Source organism: Stegodyphus dumicola, chromosome 7 (genome assembly GCF_044657685.1).
Source record: "Stegodyphus dumicola isolate Sdum_Otavi_A_Nest chromosome 7, ASM4465768v1".
Lineage (NCBI taxonomy): Eukaryota > Metazoa > Arthropoda > Arachnida > Araneae > Eresidae > Stegodyphus > Stegodyphus dumicola.
The window spans coordinates 25,945,885-25,962,936 of NC_140774.1; the positions used below are offsets into that span (position 1 = coordinate 25,945,885).

The 17,052-nt window shown below is 34.8% G+C and overlaps 1 protein-coding gene across 1 annotated transcript in view; it reads left to right on the forward strand.

Moving 5' to 3' along the window:
* Nucleotides 1-17,052, forward strand: part of LOC118182906 (peroxisome biogenesis factor 10-like) — a 34,956-nt gene that overhangs the window by 3,506 nt on the left and 14,398 nt on the right. The window contains exons 3-4 of the mRNA XM_035352294.2: nt 13,320-13,396; nt 14,553-14,810. Of these exons, the coding sequence (XP_035208185.1) occupies nt 13,320-13,396; nt 14,553-14,810 (335 nt within the window). The remainder of the gene's footprint in view (nt 1-13,319; nt 13,397-14,552; nt 14,811-17,052) is intronic.

A 17,052-nucleotide genomic window follows, 5' to 3' on the forward strand; every position in this document is an offset into this window, starting at 1 on the left:
TAAGATAATATTTGATACTTTTATAGTTAACGGTTTATACTTTTTTTGGCTTTAAAGGCCAGATGTTTAACATCTTTTTATCAATTTATGAGTAGCTGAGTAATGATGCAATTTCAAATATACAACAGTGCTTAACAGTGGACAGTGGTTAAAACCATGAAATACTGGGAGTTTGATCCCAGCATACATTGGTTTTTTTCATGATTTTTCAATGTGTAACATGATTGGGAGTCAGTTTCCCTTAGAAAGTCCTCCAAAAAGGCATCCCTTCCCTTAGGCAGATACCTCTCGTGTGTTTTGCGGTATTCAGATAATCTAATCTAACCAAATAAGCAGGAAGAATAAATATAGATCCAGTAATTTTCTTTTTAACATTATTTATTTATTTTGTCGAAGTGCTGATTTAAAAAAAAAAAAAAAAAAAAATTAACAAGGAGTCATGATTAAACTTGGTACTTAACATATTAATGCATCCACCTTAGTAAAAGTTGCCAAATTTTCTGAATGAGCTTAACTCTGGCAACTATGCTCATAACAATCCTTCGGTCAAGTAACATTGCCATTTTCATATTTTCCCCCGATTCCAAATTATAGAGAGTTTGTATATATATATATATATATATAAAACATGATATTTATTGCCTTAAACTCAGTTTTAAAGTATTTGATTGTGGAATTTGCTCTGAATGGAATCTGAAAGGAAGAATTGCAGGAATATGTATTTTTCAGCAAAATTAATAAAGGGTCTAATCATGAGTTTGTTTGATAGATAGCTGGTGCTCAATGCCAAGTTTATGCAATTCCCTGGTGTTTTTTTAGCAAAAGCAGATAGATGTATACATGAGGAGGAAAATTACAGGTTTTCATTCCTAAAAAATGTGTTTTATTTATTTATTTATTTTTTTTTTTTTTTTGTTTTAAGTTGCTAAAAACAAAACGATTTTTATGATAAATACCAATGATTCAGTTATCTTTTTAAAGAAAGTTGTGAAAGCCTCCAAACTTGCACCTGCATAAGTAACTTTTACCTTTTCATCTGTAAAAAATTGCCATATTGCAGCAAGGTTAATATATAAGGTTGCATTAAAATGTAAGTGCTGTATACCCTTCCAAAATAAAGATAGGAATTATAATGAAAGACTTCATTCAGAAAATCACAAAATCAGATTCTATTTTTACCACTGCATCAAAAAGGCACTGCTACAAAAGATCATGTTGCAGAGAGAAAAATATGCTCACTCCAAGGTTCTCTCTCTCTTTTTTTTTTTTTTTTAAATTTTATTTATTATTCCTTTAAAAAAAATTTTCTTTTTTTTTATTGCTCTTCAGTTTATTTGCTTCTAGTATGAAAAGCTAACATTGGTGGAATACACTCAATTGAAATTAGAATTGAACTACTGTAAAACTGTTGATTGGAATAATTAATGTTCTATTATTTCTGAATTTCTGTAATATTTTTTCATTCAATTGCCATTCTGTGCATGAAGATGTATATATTGTTGCGTTATTTTCTTCCTTTACATACGTACGGGGTTTATGTGGATTTGGAGTGAATAATGACAACAGCACTTGATGAAGTATCAAAACACACTTTATTGTCCAATATTCTCAGAACAGCTCCAAAATCACGTTTTTACAGTCGTCGAAGAACTACTGCAAACACGCTGAAACAATCAGCAACACAGCCTCCAGGCTATCAGGCTATAATGATAGAGACAACTTCACTGCAAAGCACCAGAGTACAGCTCCCGACTCTGTTTAGTTGTTCTTGCAATTCCACGTACTCTCGAGACTCTCCACGCTACAACTCGGGATGCACTCGACGATACACTAGAGTACAGCTTATGGAGATTTCCTATATGTTTTTACCACCAATCCTCGAATTCCATATCACAGATTATGTTCTTCTTACTACATAATATGAATATTAACAAGATATAGTGCACAATAAAAATTAAGCTTTATTTCGGAACTTCGCGCACACTTCCCGACAGCCGGCCTGTGTCGCTCTGCTCGCTACTCGTAACAAACTTCTCCTCTAGGGTTGCCACACTTATCGGAGGGCGCAAGGCGCGCTCCTTATCGCCATCACCACAGAGTTTCCCCCCAGTTCCTTTAATGGCTATTCAAAGGAACAACATAGGTTATGAAATTATCTCAGAGGATCCGTACTGTCGGGTATTTTTTACATGATTACAAAATTAGAAAAGATCAAAATGCAATTCAATATATAAAAATGTATTGACACATATAATAAACATGAAATAACAAGAAATATGTTAAGATATGAATTTTAAAAAAATGTTTTAAATTGTTATGTAAGAAGCAAGTTTCTTAGGGAAGTGAACATGTCTTCCCGATCTGGTGACAGTTTGTGTCTTATAGAGTTCGTTTGCAGATTTATTCTGCTGAACTGTCTTTAAGTCTTTATTTGTTTTCAGTTCAGGCAAATTAGAGTCCGAAAGCAAATAGGCTGGTTTCACACGGTCTATAGACACAGTAGATTTCAGACCGTTAATATCAATTGTGAAAGTTTTGTCCGTTCTAGAAAGGACTTTATGCGGACCTGTATATGGTTGGCACAGAGGTGGCTTTACTCGATCGACACGTAAGTATACATGCGTACACGACTTTAAGGTAGCACTTACATAACATTTTTCTTGGCAATGTGCAGATGTTGCTATTGGATTCAATTGTTGCATTCTATGCCAAAGATTCGTGATAAATTGTGTGTCATACGGAGATATCTTAGATGACGTTATCATATCACTAGGCAACTCATACCCAAAATGCGCGTAAATTCTACAAAAAGTGCGGATCTCATTTGAGAACCTTGTTCTGTTGTTATGATCGATGGGCAGCCAAAACGAGATATCCAACAGTTGAAGATGGCTCTGCAAATGGTTTCCGTTTTCATATCCGGGATGGGAATGGCTTCAGGCCATCTGGAGAATCTATCTATTAGAGTCAAAAGGTACACGTTGCCTTTTGATGGAGGTAACGGTCCGAAGATATCCATATGGATTTCTGAAAAACGTGCATCAGGAAGAGAGAATGTGCCCAGTGGTGCTTTAGTATGCCTAGTAATTTTCGATTTTTGGCAAGATTCACAGGATTTCACCCAATTTTTGATATGACGTTTCATGTTGGGCCATACATAACGAGAACAAATAAGCTTCGTAGTAGCTGCAATTCCTAGATGTGACAGATTATGCAGATGATTAAAGATGAGTCTGCGAAAGGAATTCGGAACAAATGGACGAGGAATGTCTGTTGATATGTCACACAGAATATTACCATCAGAATATTGGCACGGTTTAAATTCCAGTTTCAAAGATAATGTGTTGTTTTTGAGAAGGTCTTGTACCTCCGAATCATGCCGTTGAGCTTCCGAAAATTTTTTTAAATCCAAAAATGGAGATTTTGTTATGGAATCAATTTCGATTCTTGAAAGAGCGTCAGCAACGACGTTTTTTGAACCTTGCACATGCCTAATATCAGTAGAGTACTGAGAAATAAAATCTAAATGTTGCAATTGTCGAGGTGAACATTTATGAGGGTTCTGTTTAAAAGCGTATATTAACGGTTTTTGATCCGTATAAATTATAAAATTTCTGCCCTCTAACATGTGTCGGAATTTCTTAATTGCAGAATAAATAGAAAATAATTCCCTATTGTACGCGGACCATTTCTGTTGACTTTTATTGAGTTTCATAGAGAAAAATGCTATAGGTTCCCATGTTTGTTGAGACAACTGCATAAGTGTGCCGCCTATTGCGACGTCTGAGGCATCTATCCAGATGCTTAGCTGGGCTCCGGGAATAGGTGTCTCAAAAGGGTAGCCTGAGCAATGGCATTTTTGGCAGCAATAAAGGCTTGTTCAGCATTCTCGTTCCAATTTAATTGTGGGGATGAATCCTGAACACGCGAACGAGATTTCTTTTTATTCATATAGCCTTCTAACAATTTCATTAAAGGAGAAAGAATATGTGCTGCTTTAGGTATGAAACATCTGTAAAAGTTAAACATGCCTAAAAATCGGCGAAGCTGAGTGAGAGTGGTAGGTTGAGGAAAATCTAAAATACATTTGACTTTGTCAGGAAGAGGTTCAATTCCATTTTCACTAAGGTGAAAACCTAAGAAATCAATAGACGTTTGACCAAAGGTGCATTTTGAAACATTTATGCAAAGTCCATATTCCTGAAGTTTGGAAAATAAAGCTTTCAAATGCCTGCAGTGTTCCTCAGAATCTTTAGAGGCTATGAGCAAGTCATCGACGAAAGCGTAAACATCTTCTAAATCCCGCGTAACTTCATCTATAAAACGTTGAAAAGTCGCGGATGCATTGCATAAGCCGAATTGCATACGGGTACTTTCGAATAAACCGAATGGTGTGCATATGGCGGTTTTGTGGATGTCGGCTGGGTTAATTGGTATTTGATGGTATGCCTTAATCAGGTCGACATGACTAAAAATTTTAGTACCGTGCAATGCAGCAGTAAAATCGGCTAAGCATGGAATAGGGTATTTGTCTTTTATTGTTTGAGCGTTCAATGCTCGATAATCTCCTACAGGTCTCCATTCCAGACTTCCCTTTTTTGGAACCATGTGAAGTGGGGATGCATAATTGCTGCTCGAAGGTCTCAAATGCCCCAATTGCATCATAGTTTGAAATTCTTGTTTTGCTATTTTTAAGCGATCTGGAGCTAACCGACAAGGTTTTGCAACCACAGGTGGACCTTTAGTTATGATATAATGAACGGTGTTGTGTTTAACAGGTTGGTTAGGATCTAGTAATCTAGTAACTGAAGGAAATTCTTTTAAAATTTTGTGATATGGTGTATCACTAAATACAGTTTTTACTGAATAAATGCTTGCATTTTTCACGCAACCGACGGTTTTAAAATGCGTTTTTAAATCTTTGAGACATTTGTTTCTGAGATCAGGCACCAATTCAAAGAAATGGAGAAAATCTGCTCCAAGAATGGGTGTACTAACATTTGCTATAAGAAAAGTCCATTTAAACTGTCCTCTTAATTTGAAATCCAAAGAAAGTGTTTTTTGACCATAAACATGAATAGTAGAAGAATTAGCAGCGAAAAGTGTTTGTTGGGACGAATTCCGTTTTTGAGAATTATTTGCTGGAAGTAAGGACACGTCAGAGCCGGTATCGACCAAGAATGAAAGGTTTGTTCTACGGTCACGAACGAACAGGTGACGTGAAACTTGAGGCAAAGAATAAGTCGCCTCTATTCTTTGCTGGTTTCGTTTCCCTGCCATGAACAAGGTTTTGTACATTTGTCATCTCTACACTTTTTCCCAAAACGTCTATGATACCAGCAAACAGAATAATCTCTCCTTTTGGAATTGCTTCTTTCCTTATTGCGATCTGGCCCACCAGCGGCCGAGTGGTAAAGTCGCTGAACACTGGTAGTTCGGTCCGAGGTTCGAATCCTGCGAACGGGCTGGCTGCATGGGCGTTTTCGTGGTTTTCCCCATGTGTAACGTGTATACGAGCCAGTTTCCCTTAGAAAGTCCTCCACGAAGGCATCCCTCCTCTTAGGCAGATAGCCCTCGAGGCTTTGACATAATCACACACACACACACACCTTATTGCGATCTCCGCGATTTGGCGAGCGACCACGAGAAAGAGAAATGCGATCAATACGTTTGTTTAATTTTTCTATTTGTTTAAATAATTTATCCTCAAGAGACTGATCGACTGTGCGAGAAACGGCACAAGTCCCTGGGGTTGGATTTACTTCTAAAATTCTGTCGGCAATTTCTGCAGCTTTCTAGAGTTAAATTGGAAACCGATGCCAAAATAGACTGAACAGTCGAAGGCAAACGTTGAAGGAATAATTCTAACATTAAGTTATCAGGAACATTTAAAGATTCTGCTCGACGTTTCATATTTCTAAGCAAATCGAAAGGTTTTTGAGAGCCTAATTCTTCTCCAGATAATAATTGGCGAATTTCTTGCTGAGAAGATTCTCCTGAACGATTTATTAACTCAGTTTTGAGCTTTGTATATGGATCAATAGGGTCTGGTTTCATAAGTAAATCCCGTACTATTGATGCAATATCTGGAGGAAGATGAGCAACTACATAATTATATTTAGTAATGGATTCTGTGATAGGTTTGGGGGTGGCAAGAGCAAAGGTACTTTCACACGTAATAAACCATAAAGATGGGTCTGATCGGTTATAAACCGGAATTTGGACGGCATGAACATCAGACATTGTGCAAGGTTTTTAAGCCAAAATAAAAGCAAAAATTTAACTAAAGAAAATGAAATTAAATGATAAGTAGAAAACAGAATTATAAAATGATCTATAATTACTACTCATCTGTGATTCGGAGGATGAAAACCGATGTAATCCATTACTTCTGGTTTGGAGATCTTGAGTGATGGCTTGTAGTCAAAACCGAAAGTGCTTGAGAACTGTTCATACGGGCTTGATTTAACACAGTCCGGGTTACCATTATGGTGATTTCCTGTTATGTTTTTACCACCAATCCTCGAATTCCATATCACAGATTATGTTCTTCTTACTACATAATATGAATATTAACAAGATATAGTGCACAATAAAAATTAAGCTTTATTTCGGAATTTCGCGCACACTCCCCGACAGCCGGCCTGTTTCGCTCTGCTCGCTACTCGTAAGAAACTTCTCCTCTAGGGTTGCCACACTTAACGGAGGGCGCAAGGCGCGCTCCTTATCGCCATCACCACAAGCTCTCGACTCCTCAGTTCAGTCGTTTCCAGAGCTCAGCACACTCTCTTGACATGCACTAACCGCGATACACTAAGAGACTCTTTAGTGCATTCGACAACCAACTCAGTACTCACTGACTGTCTGTCAAATCAATGGACTCTCACTAACTCCACACGGACTAACTAGATGAGACACTAACTAATTCTCCATGTAACAGCAGGGTTTATATAGCTTTTGGCTTGTGTTTGAGAACATTCTGGGCTAAGCCAGTAAGAATTTGTTCCAGAAGGTTCTCCTTCCATCTATGGCATATTGCCAATTTTGTTGTGAAATAGGCGTTTTCTCGCCAAATGTGGCAACCCTGCCTTCTCTTGCCATTGTCTGACAATTCTAAAACCTGCTTTGCGTGGAAGCTTTCTTACTGTGCCTTGACATTTCATAACATTGTTAGGGCTTCATTTCTATTTGTAGTCAGATTTCATGACAACATTTACATTTGTTGCCAAGTCAATCAGAGTTATTATTAGTTAATTATATAAGTACCTAATATTTTTTAAAAAAAGAGATGATTGATTATATTATATATGGAACTTATAAATTAAGAGTGCAGTGTGATGGATGCATATTTAATAAACTTTATTATCGTGCCTTTAGCTTGAAAGAACAATTGCATTTGCACTTGAAAGGTAACACTGAATACATCTTTATATATATGTATGTATGTGTGTATATATGTATATATACACACACACACACAGATGAGCCAAAACATTGACTACCCCCACATTTTTCAATGAACTTGTCTGGATGATATGGAGGGCATGTAATTGAGTGGGATTTAGCTGCTGATGCAGAAGGTAAAGAATCATTCTTGCATTTACATGCACAAGTGATGTGAAAGGCTGCTGGTCTAAGCGAATTTGATAGAGTGTACATTCTAATGCCTTGAAGACTCGGAATGAATATTTCCAAAACTATACCAGTGGTAGATTGTTCATGATCTGCCATTGTTAGCATCTATGCAATGTGGATAAATGATGATCAAACCAGCAGTAGATGCCAAGGTGTTTGACATCCACATTTCATCGAAGAAAAAGGATGTTGGAGACACTGACTTGGTACAGCAAAATCGGCACCAGACAGTGGCTCAGCTGACAGCCCAATATAATGCAGGTCCATGTGCTAGTGATTTGGAATACACAGTTCAGCAGACACTGTTGGATATGGGACTGCAGAGTAGTCCCACTTGTGTGCCTCTGTTCATCAAGTGTCATTGTCAACTATATCTGCAGTGGGCCTAGGAACACTGAGAGGGAACCACGGATAAGTGGAAGACAGTTGCCTGGTCGGATGAATCACGGTTTCTTATTAATCATGTCAGGGCATACATGCCATTTTCCAGGCGAACAGTTACTCTCTTTCTGTACAGCAGGTCATACAGACTGGTTGGCAGTACAGTCAAAAGTCGTTAATCCGGACTTGTCGGGACTTCGGCGATTCCGGATTATCAATTTTTCCGGATTATGGATCATCAGTTTAAATCTGGTAAGATGGCATGCAGAAATTATAAAATTAAAAATATGAAACCATAATTTATGAAATAAAGAGCAATTATGATCTAAAGGGTATCAAAATTTACAAAAGGAAAAAGCTAAATATTTATTTGTTTACTTTATTAAACATTTCTTTCAATGTAAATTGTTTAATTTGCTTCGTTTCATGTGATAATACTTTCTCTTTAATTCTATTAAACAGACATAGACATAATTTTTTGTTTAGTTACAAAGTTCCGCTGTTCAAGTCCTATAATTGCTGTGTCGAGAATACCGACTAATTTGTCAATCGAAATTTTTTCGTTTTCAATAACCTCTGAGTCACTTTCTTCACTATCAGAAGCGAATTATAATGATGAGGAACTTGATTTAAATCATATCAAAGACCGAGTACATCGAGATGAAATACTACATTTAGTAAAGAATTATAAGCCAAATAAAATAAAAACATCTGCCCTGAAGATAAAGATAGTGCTGATAGATCAACTTCCAATTCATTGCGCACCGTGTCGTTTCCCTTCCCCCGCAGAGCAGCGTGAAATTGATAAACATATTTCGGAATGATTAGATAATCAAAGGATATGCCTTTATCCATTTTTTGCAGCAATTCCGCTTTCTGTTTAATGGACTTCGAAACATACTTTCGCTTTGTAGATCCTTTACATATTAGTAAATACATATCGGAAATTCTATTTGACACAATCGAAAGTTCAAGCTTACTTTTATATAATTTCTCTAACAGTCTGCAAAAAATAATAAGCCGGATCCAATTCGAAGATTAAAGAACAACGCAATCTGCAACTTTAAATAGATAATTAGATAATTTTAGCTTATACCATCCGTTATACATTAAACGCACATGCGTAAATGTATTATGCACATGCGCACATGTATATTCGCAGCCGTAAAGGTCTTACGTGCACGTGTAAACGCCTATGCGCATGCTTGAACGCGACGCATGCGCAGAAAGTTTTTAGCTTTGATGTCCGGATTATAGATCATTCCGGATTATGGGTGTCCGAATTAATGACTTTTGACTGTATTATGCTTTGGGGGACATTCTCATGAGTGACTCTAGGACCTTTAATTGTGGTAAAACAGACCATGAAAGCAGCAGACTATCTGAACATAATTGTGGATTAGTTGCACCCTTACATGGCATGTGTCTTCTCAACTGGAAATGGAATCTTCAAGAAGGACAACGCCTCATGTCACAATTCTCAAATTTTATTGAAGTGATTTGAGGAACATAAGGATGAATTCCAGTTAATGTCCTGGCCACCTAACTTGGCAGATCTTAACCCGATACAGCATATTTGGGATGTCATGGAGCATCAGCTCAGAGCTCAAACACCGCCATGATAGAATATCTCAACTTTGTGTGACTGTTGCTTAGACGGTTGGTACAACATGTCTCCAGTCATCTAAGAACTTGTGGTATTCATTCCAAGGTGAATTGCATCTGTTTTGCAGGCCAAAGGTAGTGCAATGCGTTATCAAGTATGTGGTCATAATGGTGTGGCTCTTCAGTGTCCATATTCCTATAGAAAGTTTAAAATTTAACATAAATTTTCTTTTTTCTCCCCTTTTTTCCTCATTTTTTTTTAAAACTTTTTTTGCAGATATAATTATAGGTACTTTCTCATTATTCACCCCCCAACTGAAAAGACCACATACTTTTTTGGCAAGTATGCAGTGCTGAATTGCACCAATTCCAACTTTGTGCAATTCTCTGGTGTTTTTCTTAAACGAGAACAGAAAAACAGGTGTTTTGGGAGAAAACAACAAAAGATACAAGGATTTTTCAAAAAAAGCATTTTCATACTTTTTTTTAAATTTTATTGATCGATTGCTCTTGTACAGAATTCTTAGTACATTGTCATTTTGAAAATGACTGTCTTTTGTGCATTAACTTGTCAAAATATTAGTTGCCATTGAGTTTGTGAATGCTGTCCAAAGTAGGCAGTGATTTCACGACTTTTTGATGGGGGTTGTGTATAATCTGAAAGCATCTAATTATAATCTGAAAATTATATTTTTCTATATATAATGTAATATATAAGTAAAATGTATGTATATACAGGGTGATTATAAATTGTTTTTACAAATTAAGACAGATGATAGTACTCATCCAGATGAGCCATAATTACCATAGAACATTCCACTCTGAGAGGCAGAAAGAGGAATATCAGAATTCCAACCTGAACTTACGACAGTGTTGGGAGAGCGAATGAACAAGACCAAAAGTTGTGCAATCAGTTTAGTAAAAAACTCAGAGTACATAAAACGAATAAAACCGAAAAATTGGTGTTCGAGCTCAGACTTTGATGGCAAACACTCAAATGCACATCTTTGGTTCACAAGGTCTCAACCTTACAAACGATTGCAACAAGTTAATTATCGAATCAAGGGCTGAATATTATCAACTAACTCCAACTTCCACTGTATGCCGAGATTAGAATCAAGTTCATGCTGTGTTTCGGCTGTCAAAACTTCGTGCCCCATAGAAGATCGCTTCAAGTAGAATGTGTTCTAATGCTGTTTTGAATTTTTTATGCATTGTCATTCTTAACTGAAGGCTGTTGTCAGAGCTACACCAACAGTTTTATTTAAGATTTTTAAATATTATTTTACTTTAATATTAAATGCAAAATAGCCTGCTGCCTAATAATGTATTTTATTTAAACATATATATATATATATATGTAAGATAAAAAATATCAATTAAAAAACTAACTGCATTATGAGATCTGCATTGTCATAAGATCTAGTCCAACTACTATTCATGACTTAAACAAAGAATTTGGCTCTTTTATATAACCCTTTGCTGAAATGCATTCACTTTCACTACTTGCCCTTGTCCTGCTAGCATGTGTCATTGTTCCACTGTGTAATCTATTGTCCTGAAATGTAATAAGTGTATATAAATTTATGGGGTGCTTGTCATCCCCCATAGTGATGGGAAAATATGTGTCTTAATAAATTCATGAATACCCAGCTAATTGTGGTTTCTATCCATCTATTGTACACAGTGTTTTGATTATACAGTCATAAGTCTTTAATCCAAACGTCCATAATCCGGAATGATCTATAATTTGGACCTCAAAGCTACAAACTTTCTGCACATGCGTAAACGCCATTATGCTTTTACGCATATGCATTTACGCATGTGGATGATAATTTTACGCATGCACGTTTAATGTATAACGGATGGTATAAGCTAAACTAAAACAATCTAATTATCTATTTCAATTAATGTTGCAGATTGCTTTGTTCCTTAAGGGGTTACATGGGTTTCATCCGAGTAAAAACGGCGTATTTTCAAGATTTTGTTTTCATATAATAAATGAAATATTTAATTCATTTTTTTTATTATCTTAAAGGTACATATTTAATAAACAATTTCTGAAATTTTTGAAAAAATATTAAAAACTCCGCCATTGTGACGTCATTCCCGGCGAGCCCTCGGAAAAAAAGTGCATTCGCGTTGACAGCAGAACTCCAAGCAGGATCATCTGAAGTGAAAAAAAAAAAAAAAATCCGTGTTTTAGTTAAGGCTTCAAACTAGAAATTGGACGAAGGGGGAAAAAAATGAAAATTAAATGTTTGACAGCGGTTTTTACATAAAAATGCGAAATTCGATAAAAATTTCGTGGCATTTTGAAAAAAAAAAAAAATAGTTGTAATTGAAAAAAAAAATTCTTCATCCAAGTTCTTGTAAATTGTATATCGAAGACCTGTTTAAAATTTCATCGAGATTGGTGGAGTAGTCTTCGAGAAATCTTGACAACGAACTTTAAAAACATAGTTTTGAGAAAAACGCATTTAAAGTTTTGCTCCTCAGGATTTTTAGGATTGAACGACTGTCTCCGTTTCTTGGGTCGATCTTTCTTACGAGCACCGTCCACTAATTGAGATCTTAAAACTTTGGGCATTTTTTACGTATAATTTACTTTGGATACTTATAACCTCAAAATAAACCTTGTGGTTCAACAAGTGATCACCAAATGAAGTATTTCAACTAGTTGCCCTTAGAAAAAGAGAAAAGTAGCCATAAAGGACAAATGATTAATGATAGGCAAGCGGCTGCACTTTTATACCTGCGGCAAGCGGAGCCCAGGTAGCCTTGAGTGCGCCACTTCAAAAGGCTGTATCTCTGAAACTATTACTCGGATCAACTTGAAATGTTCGGACAATATTCGAGAGATGTTGTAGATTTTAATAAACAAAAAAAACAAACAAAAAAAAAAAAGATTTTTTTGAACTTGTGAAACCCATGTAACCCCTTAATCTTTTAATTGGATCCGGCTTATTATTTTTTGCAGACTGTTGGAGAAATTTTATAAAAGTAAGCTTGAACTTTCGATTATGTCAAAAAGAATTTTCGATTCTGGAGCTGCCAAAGGATCTACAAAGCGAAAGCATGTTTCGATGTCCATCAAACGAAAAGTGGAATTGCTGCAAAAAATGGATAAAGGCATATCCTTTGTTTCTCTAATCATTCCAAAATTTGTTTATTAATTTCACGCTGCTCTGCGGGGGGGGACGTCACGGCACGCAGTGAACTGGAAGTTGATCTGTCAGCACTATCCTTATCTTCAGGGCAGATGTTTTTATTTTATTCGGCTTATAATTCCTTACTAAATGTAGTATTTCATCTCGATGTACTTTGTCTTTGATGATTTAAATCAAATTCCTCGTCATTATAAATATCACGAATACACATCAGTTTTCTGGTTGTAATTTTCTAATTTCGACCACCGCGTGTTGAAAGAAATGCTTAGTAAACAAATAAATATTACCCTTTTTTTTTTGTAAATTTTGACACCCTTTAAATCATAATTGCTCTTTATTTCATAAATTACGGTTTCATATTTTTAATTTTATAATTTCTGCATGCCATCTTACCAGATTTAAACTGATGATCTATAATCCAGAGAAACCGATAATCCGGAATCGCCGAAGTCCCGACGAGTCTGGATTAAAGACTTTTGACTGTGTATGGCAAATGTTTTAGAATAATAGGTTTGTATTTTTCTTAAGGTTTTCAAACACTTGGGGAAGAGTATGCCAACATTATTCAAGTTGATGCAAGTCTGAAATCAATTCCATCAAGACTGGTATTGTTAAAATTTTATGGCTATTGTGTTCTTCATTTGTATTAGTTTGAGTTAATTTTGCATTTTGTGCATGTATGCTTTGTTCAGATTAGTGTCATCATATCAGTGTATAATAAGATTTATTCTGCATCAGTTTGTTTTGGTTCCAATAATTTTCAAACTACATAATTTGTTTCAACTATTTCCTGTCTTGTTAAAACTGAATTCTTATATTAATAACATTCAATTTTAATTTATTTATATTTCATTATTGTCTAAAGGGTCTTCTTTCTTTTCTTTTCGCTAGCAATTATGAAGTTATTTTTCTCATGATTTCTCCTTCTGATAATTTTATTGACCTAATAAGTGAATTGATGGTGTTCTGGCTTTAGATTGTCAGGTTCAAGTTTTAAAGAATGTTTTCCAAGTAGATTCTAATTTACATTAACACTTCATATTGGGGGGGGGGGACCTCATGATACGAAGTAGATCACAGTCTAATTTAACTCAAATTGCATAAAATTTGCATAAAATCATATTATTTACTGTCTTCGCAAGAAAAAGGTTAGGTTTTTGTAGTTATTTTTCTAAAAATAAAAGTTAGTTAAGCTACGAATCAATTGCATTGAATGTTTCTTTTAATTTTCTTTTGCATTTTAAAAAATACTGTTTTCCCATGTTTCTTAATTAATTTTTATCATTTTTCTCTAAAATTTGTTAGAGCATAAAAGGAGGCACATAAGAATAGAATTGAGGAAATTAAATTTGCTATTAATAATTTAATTTATTTGGAATATGTCTGCCCATTTATTATGAAATCAGATAATTTTGAGTATTTTTTTTTTTTTAAGTCTTTAAAAAAAAGATTAACACTTCAATTTATGATGATAAGCATAGAATTAATTATTGTTAGAAAAGAAAGAAGCAGTGACTTAATTGTTAGTTTTATTGTTAAGATGAGGCATAAAGAACGTATCCATACAGAAACAACCTCATTAAAATCTATATTTCACTTTTAATAACATTCAGGAACAAAGCTTTGTTTTGATCAAATTAACTAGTATGAGTAATGGGATGAGGATGAAGTACCATATAATAAAAGAACTGATGAAACTGAATTGTATATGAAAGTTTATTGTGATGCAATATTTTTATTTTATTTTATTTACTTTTTTAGAGAAGAACAGCAGATGTAAGTTTGCAGGTATTTGGATCTTATTTCTTACTGCGTTTTCAAAAATGGCTGGAAAATGAAATTTCTTCATTACCTACAGGAACTTCCAAATCAAGTAATGATTCATTTGAAGAGAATCTCTTAGCCTTCATACCTACTATCTTCAAGATTATCTCAGTTATCCAAAGAATTCACCTCATTGCATTTTATTTTTCTGGTGCCTATTACACATTTTCAAAGAGATTAACATGCATAAGATATGTAAGTATATTTTGGGGGATGATTTTTTATGTATAAAATATCTTAAATAAAATACAAGGTACTTTTATGTATAATAAAAATGTTTTGCATAATTCAGCGGTAGACCAAAAATCTGCACAGCCTGGATCCTGCCACTGTTCAGATTATGAGGATACAATAAATGAAAAATTATAAATCTCTACTAAATAAATCAGGAATTAAAAAAATTCCATAATGCTCATAAAAGGAATTTATTTTTTTTTTTTTTACATTTGCTCAGAGAATATTAAATATGTATAGAGAGAACTTTATTATTTTATAGAAAAATCTGTAGTAAATATATTCTAATTTTTACATAAAAAGCAAAGAAAGAAAGCATATAATAAACTAATTTTTTGTATTTTTAAGCATATGTTTAACAGTTGAATAATGAAGGAAGAATGTTACTACTGTTAAGTAATGAAGACTCTGTTATGTATGTTTGTACATTCCTTGCATTGCAGTAAAATGGTGCACCTAGAGCCTCTAAATGTGGAACACACATAGGCCGTAGATCATCCTTAGCTATTTGGCCTCAACTACAGAGAGTTTTTGCGAATTGTTTTTAGGTTGCCATTGGCTGATTGCAGGTAGTAAGAAAGTAAGATATACTTTTGTACATCTGTCACTTGAAGACATGAATACAACATGACCCAAGTCAGGCGATTTCTAGTTGTGAAAGGATGGAGATAAAATTCCATGCTTGGCAGAAAATTTTGGGAGCAAAAAGGAGGATTGAACCCTCAAACTTTCTATCTGCAATTTTTCTTCTGAGCCTTGTACTGTCGGGTTGGAGTTTCATCATCACTGAATGGTCAAATTCCTTAGTCTGCACTTTCTCTAAATTTCATAAGCATTACTGCAGCTTGAAATCCTGTCTTAAAAGTTTTTTCACTGTTGTCTTTGTTGCTTTAATTTTCTCTACATGGGGAATGATAAAGCTTAGGAATTAATTTACCTTTTTATCTTTCAGTCATGTGACTGCTTCTGATATTTCTTTCAGGGGGGCAAGACTGGAGCTTTCTTTTTAGTTTTTCACTATAAAGAGTTTTTGGTTGATTGCTCCTTGCTGGGTATTCTCTAGTTGACATGTTTGGGAAATTTTATGAGTTCCCGAATTTTTCGAAGTTATTCTTGCATGTTCTAATGAACTGTTTCACATTCAGCACCAGAATTTCCTACGTTCTAAGTCCTGGAAAATTGCTTCTTCCTTGACTCAAGCAGGTAGGTTTTTCTGGATTATTTTCAATGTGTTTTACTTACAACTTAAGTTGGTATGAGTGGAATGGAATGATTTGTTCTGTGAAGATTTCATCATTTTTCTAAAGTCCTGTAAGTTTTTTATTTACAGAAAAATTGAATTGCCTTCATTTGAGCTTCGTGCTCTTCTGTACAATTCTTTCTAAAAGGTTTATCCATGGTCAGCCAATCCACAACGTTTTGGGAAAATACAATAGGTGGGCGCATTTGACCAGTCAATGCTCCTTCTTCTGTAATAACTTGCTCAATATTCCATACTCGGCATCGGTGGATCTTGATGTGTTATATTATCAAGTAAAGACACTTTCCTTTAACTAAATCTATTTAATGAAGAGAAGTCTATGTACAAGTATTATATACAGGTTACAGGATATCTAGTTTATACCTCTCTCAAACACTCTCATTAACCTCTCAACTCTCTCTGGTGAAAACTTTTAATTAGCTAAACATACGGGCGGTGCAGCGCTCTCTATCTCTTTTTTCTACATCACTCCCCACCCTAATAAGAGTACACCAACTTTCTTACATAACAATAATAACATTAATTAATAATGGATTAATACTGAATAGTATGACATATATAAATGAATAATATAAAAGAATAATCTATACTAGTATATATCAAAACCACAAATGAACATAATAATTAATAATATAATAATAAAAACTCAATAATATCAAAAGTTCTAAATTAAATCTCGAAGGGATATAACATCTGCATCGATCTTGTGCATTGTCCTTTGGGTGTGCGAACGAGGCACGCTCGAACATGTCCATCTCTACCTATAATCACGTTTTCAATTACACCCATGTCCCAAGGTAGTTTGGATTGTTTTTGTCCTTCTACCAACACAACGTCTCCAATCTTAAGGTTCTGCTCAGTTTTAGGATTAGCAAAGTTATGTGCATTTCTAAGATAGAGTAAATATTGCTCTTTCCACTTGAGCCATGTTAATTATAAGAG